The sequence below is a fragment of the Echinops telfairi genome, unplaced genomic scaffold, assembly GCF_000313985.2.
Source record: "Echinops telfairi isolate 266 unplaced genomic scaffold, ASM31398v2 ScPeMD7_3;HRSCAF=10, whole genome shotgun sequence".
In the NCBI taxonomy this organism is placed as follows: domain Eukaryota; kingdom Metazoa; phylum Chordata; class Mammalia; order Afrosoricida; family Tenrecidae; genus Echinops; species Echinops telfairi.
Genome location: NW_022103899.1, coordinates 50780200 through 50789144, shown reverse-complemented (window position 1 = coordinate 50789144; position 8945 = coordinate 50780200). Strand labels below are relative to the sequence as shown.

The window sequence follows — 8945 nt, the reverse complement described above, 5'->3', positions numbered from 1 at the left end:
CAGTGGTGGCCGCCACTGATCCGGTGCAGGGGCCCAGTGGTGGCCGCCACTGATCCGGTGCAGGGCCCCAGTCGTGGCCGCCACTGATCCGGTGGAGGCCCCCAGTCGTGGCCACCAATGATCCAGTGCAGGGGCCCAGTCATGGCCATGACACAGCCTGGAGATGATGTCAACAGTGGCAGCCAGCCGACTGGGATGCCACAGGGAGGTGGGAGCCCAAAGTCAGCGCCGGGCCAGTGTGCAGTGCTCGCCATGGTACGGAAGGCCCAGCACTTTCAAAACTCCAGTTCTGTTTCATGTTTTCCAGAGAATCCCTCTAGGTCTAGATCTGTGTGTCATGTCTCCTGATCGTTAGTTACTGACAATATTTGAGAGCACTCCGACCCCGAGGGGCCTTGGGAGACGGGCCTGGGAGTGTGTTTCTGAAAAGGCAGAGCCCTGAAGATCCGGTGGTGCATAGTTCTACAACGCCCACAGGTCCCAAGAGTTGGAATCTACCGGAGGGCAGCTGATGACATTGTCTTCCAAACCACAAACACTTGATCGGCTGGATCAAGCCCATGGCTCAACCTCTGATTTGGTATCTATCAATGGGCAAGACCCAGGGATAGACCCTGTGGGCACTGGCATTCTAAAGTCTCATCGCCCTGCTTTCTAAGAGCTTCCAGTCTACCTGGGAAGGGAAAAGGGAAAAAAAAAGAAAAACAACTGAAATGAGAGGTGCTAGGGGAACCAAGAGAGGGGATGGATAACCCCATTTGGACAGTCAGGGAAACCTTCTCGTCCACAGTGAAAGGAGTTGGGCTAAGTGTTAGTTGTAGACAATTGGTGAATGAAGGTGAGAGGGCACGCCAGGCAGGGGCCACGAGGAAGCAAAGGCACAGGCATGGGAAAGACAAGGGTGTAGCAATAAAACATATAACCAGAGCATTGTAGATATGGCTGAGTAGGAAGTCTGTGTAGCCCACCGGTGAAGAGGGTGTTCTATATCATTTGTTGTTCTGAACAATCAGAAAAAAACAGGCATCGAGGAGTTGAAGGTGTGACACAAAAACTCTGGAGGAATTTGGAGGAGGTAGGCCTATCTGTGCAGACGTGACGTGGGAGCCTTTGAGTCTATAGAACTGCCCTCCTCTCGTATCTCTGCCGTTGGCATGTGGGGCAGCCATCAGCATGGAGATGTGTTTGAAGTCTGGCATCTGCAAAACTATCAACCCGCTGTTAACTCTAGTAGGTCTCACTTGGACCCCGAAGCTTTACCAGGTTACTTACAGGAACATTCCCCACACTGGGAAAGAGGAAGCTTTGCAAGAAGAACTAGAAGTACCAGGAAAAGGGAACATCAACATTTGGAAGGAAATGCCTGTGGAGCTGGCTTTTCGGACATGTTTATGATTCCCCTCCAAGAGTGGCCTAAGCTGGAGACATTTTTTCCCCGTTGTGAAAACATTATTCAAGAAATGGAAACATTTTTAACAGATTTATGATTCTGCATAGTGATGCTACCCAATACACTTGGACAACGCCTTTATTCCTACCACCTTATATGAGAGTTACTGCTCTTAAAAAACACAGGGCATCACGGTGTTCTTCCTATGAGGAAAATATGCTTGATGAAAGTATTTTGAAAGCTGATCACCCGCGGCAAACATTTGACATTAAAGATGATCTGTTGAAGGCTCTTGCTGACAAAGCCCCAAATTCATTTGCAGAGATGAAGCTTCCATTGACTTCCATCACTGACCAGGGACGTGACTAGCCCTGCCCTCAGACAGAGTGCATCCGAAAGTGAATGACAAAGCACTTGTGATGATTCCTTTTCTCTCTAACCGTGTTTACTTTGTTCCAGTTGTTATTATTTTCTGCTTTCTTTGGGGCTGAGGTTTTCCTGTGTTTTAGTTTCTTGTTGGGGGAGAGGGTGGTTATATGATTTTCCTTAAATGAACTGCAGAAAAGGGAACTCTTTGGAGACAGTAGCTAGATTAATAGTACAGTAGGAGTATGGCAGGGGAGGTTGGGGGAAAATAGGAAGCTACGAGCCGTGAGCACAAAAATGAAGAAAATATTCTAAAATTGATGGTGGTGATCAGTGCACAACTCTTTTTCAAATACTCAAACCATTGACTACTAATGCTATGTGAATTATAGGTCAATAAAACTTAGGAAAAAATCAATAAAAATGATCTATGTAGACATGGCACATGTCAAATTAGAAATGCTGTAAGCCTAAAGTGACTTCAGAGCCCTGGTTGAGGTAATGGATGACACATTGGGCTGCTAACCTCAATTCAAGGTCACCAGTTAGAAACCACTGGCAGCTCTGCAGGAGAACGGGGAGGCTGTCTACACCTGGATAGAATTAGAGTCTGGGAAACCAGGGGCAGTTCTACCCTGCCCTGAAGGGTCACTATGAATCTGACTCAACTTGATGGCTATGAAAGAAAGAAAATGATTTATGTCTACTTTAAAACGAAGTGAAAGCTTAGTCTAAGACAGCAGTTCTCATCCTGTGGGTTGAGATCCCTTTGGAGGTCGAACGACTCTTTCACAGGGATTACCTAAGACCATCTGAAAACACATAAACGTTTCACAATATATAGTTACATACTGTTTTGTGATTAATCACTATGCTTCAATTATGTTTAATATGTTCGATTTGTAAAAATGAAAATACATCCTGCATATCAGATATTTACTTGACGATTCATAACAGTAGCAAAATTACAGTTATAAAGTAGCAACAAAAATAATTTGATGGTTGGGGGTCACCACAACATGAGAAACTGTATTAAAGGGTCATGGCATTAGGAAGATTGAGAACCACTGGCCTAGGACATTTACATAAGGCAGGCAGGTTTAGACCAATGGCCATTATGACCTAGAAAACTGAGTCCAAGAAGTTATGCCCACAATATTAATCCAAAAAAGTTTTAATTCCAAGTTCTGCCCAACTCTTAAGAATATCCCAGTGTACTGTTAAGAAACTGCAGATAGACATCTTCCAAAAACTTCCCCAAGTCCCTAAAGCTAAGAAAAACACCTATGTCAGCCTTGCCGCCTGCTTCATAATGGAGCTGTTCTTTGAGCAGAAATTCATAACCCAGCAGAATTCTGCTCAATAAGGTAGTTATTGCTTTCTGAGCCTGCCCTTCCTCAAGATGTTGGAGCGTGAGATTCCTTTCTGCTACTCATCCTCCATCTCTCGATTCTATCTGGCTGAATCAACTTTGAAGATGCGGAGGCAAAGCAATTGGATCCCTTGTGAGTGTGCAAATTCCAATGCTTGGTCAACTATGCCCTAACCCTGAAAGTTTTCTTCGGGAAGTTGGGCAAGTATAGATGGTGGTGGTCTGCTGAAACCAGGCGCCCCCGTAGACTGTAATGCAAAAGTCAAGAGTTCGGATTGATGGAGTTGGTGCTAGCTCCTGGAGTTTGACCAGTTGGAACAAAAACTGCACAAATGATTTTATACTTATGAAGCCCTTGTGCTAATCCAGTATTAAAGAGGGCATTTCTTTTCTGAGAGAGAGGGAGGGAGGACAGACACAATTCCTGGTTTTTAAATGAAGTTAGTAAAGCTTCCATAGTCAGGATTTGGATGCTCTCCAGGATCCAGCAAACTCAATGAAACTCAAGGGGGTAGTTTTAGTATTCAAGCCAGTCCTGGTGCCAAAGTCCAAATAGGCCATGCTGGGAAGGAGTGTGTATGTAGGTCACTTCCATGTCTTGAATTTAGACTGGCTGGGTTTACATAATTTTCTCACAATGAAGTCCAGTGACTGCTCCATTTGCTTCTAATGTGTTTCTTGATAGAGAGAAAATTACACCATCCATCCGAAGGATCGTGAGGCCGGCCAACTCACCCTGTTTGCACAGATGAGCCACGCGGCCCCACTCCTCAGCCCAGCGCTTTTTGGCTTGCCAAGGAGAGTGTGTTGAGCTAGCAGTGAGGTTGGGAACTAAATGCAATCATTGTCTTCATCGAACTCAATCAAAAACTCAATTTTGATATAGATGATTAAGAAGTTAATCAAATAAGAAAGTACTCCTAAGCCCGACCTGACGCCAGTGGCATCCAGTTGATTCTGAGTCATAGGGACCCTATCAAACAGAGCTGAATGGCCCCATTGGGTTTCCAAGTCTATTATCTTTATGAACCAAACTACCACAGCTTTCTTTTGCAAAGAGAATAGTGGGTTTGAACCACTAACCTTTCGGTTAACAGCCGAGCAATTAAAAGGTCAACATTAACCACTGTGCCACTAGTGCTTATCCTTGTAAGCCACTAGGTTTCATTCTCTAAGCATTCATCGGACATCTACTATGACCTCATAAGTCTCGAAGTGCACAGACGGTTTGCACTCAACTGCTAATCATGGAAGAAAACGCTGCGTGATCCGCTTCCACTATGTCTACAGCCAAGAAAACCCTAGGGGGCAGTGCTGCTCTGTAGCACGTGGGGTGACAGGAGTCAAAATTGACTTGATGGCAAATACCAACCAACCAAGTACTCCAAATCCCCGTTCTGTCTACTGTTCTGTCTTTCTTTGCCCCGTAACTCACACAGACACCTAACCCCCTGGCGCCCAAGTCAGCTGTCCCTTAGAAGACTGCCCTCCTCCTCGTTCTCCACAAGCACTCCTGTACCACGTGTCAGGAGGACCCAATGCCACCGTGGGAGACTGGGTTTCGCAGGAGCTCTCCCGTATTTGTAAGAGGGGTCCAAATTAGCACCATGGAGCCACGAAGCCTGATTTTGTTTAACCAGCTGCCGTGTTTTAAGTTCTGATTTAAGGAGAGGAGTTGCTTTTCTGTGAATACATGTAAATGTGCTCGCTCTTCCTTGTCAGTTCCCAAGGAAAGCTCAGCGAGTGGTGATCAAGGAAGCAGACGGACGTCAAACAAATCCCTGTCATGGAGAGTGTCCGCGTTCACAGTGCCATCCTCGCAGCTGGTGAATTGACCAGGTGTTTTTGCCCGGTTTCGATGGAAGGTTGTTGCTTAAATTTAGTGCGGCAGTTCTATACTTTAAAAAGTAATATGCGGAGGGGGGAGTGGGGAGGGAGGCGAAAAATGAGGAGCTGAAGCCAGGGGCTTAAGTGGAGATCAAATGTTTTGAGAATGATGAGGACAACGAATGTACAAATGTGCTTTACACAAGTGATGTGTGTATGGATTGTGATAAGAGATGTATGAGCCCCTAATAAAATGATTTTTTTAAATGAGTGCAAGAAAGAAGAAAATGTTCTAAAATTGATTATGGTGATGATTGAACAATTCTTCTTGAGATGGCTGAACTATTGAATTGTATGATATGTATATATGTGCCAATAAAACTTTTTTAAAAGGAAAAAAAAATATGCTTGTGGTTACACACACCCGATTGGCAAGGGGGGGGGGGCGGTCTTCACAAAACTTGAGGTAAATTCCATCATCTTTTAATTCAATTTTTCACAAATATTTGGACCCTGAGTGTTCGTGTGTGAATGTGTGTTTACCAATTCAGTGGGTTTCCCTCCGTTGTTGAAAGCCCTCTGTTGGCTTCTTGGGAGCCTTGTGTGAAATAACAAAATAGCACAAAGTAGGTGCCTTTGAAGAATAGACTGTCCTTTGGTACAGCTCTAGAGGTGCTCAGCCCCACTCAGGATACCGGTGTGTAGATTCCCTCTGAGATCTTTGACAGGAGGGACACCCCTACCTCCTTCAACGCGTCTGGTTTCAGTCCTTGGCATTTCTTGGCTCGTAAACAGATTGGCAAGTGCCGCCTTCCCTTCACATCTCTTACCCTCATTCTGCCTCCGTTGCTCCGTTTTTCAAGACATCACTCAGAAGGGAGTCGAAGTAGGGCCCATCCAAGTCTGAAGTGACTTTGTCTACTGAAAGCATCTAAAAAGGCAAATCGGGATTTCCCCAAACAAGGTCACATTCAATGGCTCAGGGGCTGGGACATCAACGTATCTTTGTAGAGGGGATGCCGTCCGACGCATAACACCCTACTTACAGTCCTATCACTGCATGATCTCATCCCCAGAGTCCCTGAGTGGCGCAAATGTTTAAGCACTTCACTGTGAGCCAAGAGGCTGCGAGTTTGAACTCAGCCATGTGCTTTGGTTCCAGAAGGTCACAGCCTTGGAGACCATGGGTAGCAGTTTTATTCACGCATCTAGTCACCATGACTTGAAACCCATCGAACAGACAGCGACTGATTCAGCATTAAAATTCCCGAGCACGGTAAATCTGATCTCAACTACCATCAAGTTGTCTCTGGTTCAGAGCAGCCCTGGAGGATGGAATAGAAGTGCCCCATGGGGTTTCCAAGGCTGTGATGCGTCACAGAAGCAAACTGCCTCATCTTTGTCTTCGGAGCAGCTGGTGGGTTTCGAATGACTAACCTTTTGGTTAGCAGCGGGAAGCTTAACCACTGTGGCACCAGAACAGCTTAAACCATCCCTCGCTGAGTATCCCCAAAGGGTGGTCCATGAAGTAAAATTAAGGGGTTGTTTTGTCTTATTTTTCAGATCGCTCTCGCGGGAAGGAACCATGGATTGGCATTTCCTGCTCTCCCTCTTGGCCACAGCGACTCTGCCCCTGGCCTGCACCCCATTCAACCCCCTGTCTCTGGAGGAGCTCAGCTCCAACACGGGAATCCAGGTTTTCAATCAGATCATCAAGTCCCGGCCTCATGAGAACGTTGTCATTTCCCCCCATGGGATCGCCTCGGTCCTGGGGATGCTTCAGCTGGGGGCGGACGGCAGGACGAAGAAGCAGCTCACCACGATGATGCGCTACGGCGTCAACCGTACGTGTGTTCTCACCTCACTGGCTGGAGGCCTTCATGGGAGGACAGCACAGCAAGGCTCGCTACTTGGTCATAGATTCCAGCCTGAGAACCCAAGCAGCCTGGCAGGGGGTTTGCTGGTGCCAGGGGTGTGGGGGCCAGTGTGTTCTGAAGGATGGCATTGGGGTGATCGTAGTGAAGACAATGACACTCGTCTCTGAGGCAGGGCTCTGCCTCTTTGGATCAGTCACTTGATCATGCAAAGTCTAGTTTTGGCTCTATCAGAAGAAAATACTTTCCCACTGACCCACCTCTGTGGGAGGTGCTGGCTAAAATAGACATTCTGTTGTGAATGCTATTTTAGTATCAGTTCTCCAAAGAAACAGGGCTGATGAAACATATAAATATGTGTATACATAGAAGAGAGAGGGTGGGATTGGCTAAGGCAGTTGTGTGGATGGGCATTGAAAGACTGCAAAGGAGAGAGGTAATTCTGCCCAGATACAGATGTCCATTCCATGTCCATTTCTAAGCTGAAAGAAGATCACTCCCTAAGGAAGCTTCCCTTCTAGCTGACTGATTACATTACGTTAGATTGCAATATGGAAAGTGATGACAGTATATTAGCCTAGCTTGCTCTACGGAGCAGCAGCTCATGGGATATTTGACAAAACCACTGGGAAGCAAAACCTAGCCAAGTTGACACATAAGATTTACCATTTGTGTTAGGCCAGGTTGACTGGAGAAACAAATCCACTGACACTCATCTAGATGTGGGTGTGTGAGAGCTTTATATTAAGAAGTAATTATATATCAAGCAAACATCCCAGCCTAGTCCAGATCAAGTCCATAAGTCCAGTGCTAGTCCATAAGTCTGCTACTAGTCTATATGTAAGTCCCTCTTCAGACTGAGGCAAGGATGCAGAATGCAGGAACATCACCAGCTGGTGGGTGCAAAATCTTGTGGATCCAATAACAGTGGCAGCATCACAGGGCTCTAGAATCTTCCATCTTGCCTTTTCAACAGGAAGGGGAAGGCAGAGAGAGGAGAGGGAGGGTCCCAGGACCCTTCTTATGAGGAGGTCACACCACAAGGAGGCACCATCAAGTTGACACGAAATTATGTAATTACTACACTATCATACATGTGCTTTGAAAATATGTAAGGCAGAGAGGACTGCCCCATAGTGTTTCCAAGGCTGTAATCTTTACAGAATCAGACTGCCACATTTTTCTCTGACAAAGGGGCTGGCGAGTTTGAATCGAAGGCTTTTTCATTGGCAGCCAGATACTTAACCGCTGCACCACTGGACTGCGTTCAACCAGTCCAGGGTCTGCCAAACCACTAAGAGTTATAACCTCGCCAGGTTGACACATATGTTAGCCATTACACTGGGCAAGTCACCTTTCGAATCTTGCCCTTTTTCTTTACAGGGGAGATTTTTCCAACTTCTTCTAACTCTGTTAGAAAAAGTTCAGAGAATCTTTAGGTCCATGTGATAACTGCAGATGGAGGAGAGGCGGGGATGCGTGCATGTTAAGGGACCCTCTCTTCGTTTAATCACCCAACTGCCTTCCTACGCTGCCCTGCCCCATCTCCAAAAACCAAACTCAACTGCCATCCACCCCCATGCCAATTCATGGTGACCCTGTTATAGGGTAGAACCGCCCCGTGGGTTTCCGAGACTGTACCTTCTTGTAGGAACAGAAAGCCCCACCTTTCGCCCTGGGAGCAGCTGGTGGTTTCCGTCTGCTGACCGTGGACGTCTAGAAAATACTGGATGACTTATCACTAGTACAATTTATGGGCTTTCCTAGCTCGAGCCAGGTCCCTTCAAGCAACACACTTCCAAAATAGCAACTGGATGCTTGTTGTTTGTTCTCGTGCTGAGCCACATCCATTTTAAGTGAGGATTTCTAGTGTGTTGGTGGTACTGGCCTGTCGGCACCTCTCCACCCGTAAACCTACCCTGCCCACCCTTTCTTTCTTTCTTCTCTAAAATAGCAGCACGCATATTGCAGAAGGTCAGCCTGGTTTGCTTGACAGAGTCACCCAAAGGAGCATGGGGGGTGGGTCAAGCACGGTGTGTGCACAGCCTGGGAGCATTCACGTAGGGATGCTCTTGTTGTGGAAGGAGAGGCTAGTTTGGGTCTATGGACGGGATCT

General features: G+C 46.6%; 1 protein-coding gene across 1 annotated transcript in view; it reads left to right on the top strand.

The window, feature by feature from the left end:
- The first annotated feature begins 6518 nt into the window (after nucleotides 1-6518).
- SERPINE2 (serpin family E member 2) overlaps nucleotides 6519-8945 on the top strand; it is a 30078-nt gene continuing 27651 nt past the window's right edge. The window contains exon 1 of the mRNA XM_004701647.4: nucleotides 6519-6799. Within this exon, the coding sequence (XP_004701704.1) occupies nucleotides 6541-6799 (259 nt within the window). The 5' untranslated portion in view covers nucleotides 6519-6540. The remainder of the gene's footprint in view (nucleotides 6800-8945) is intronic.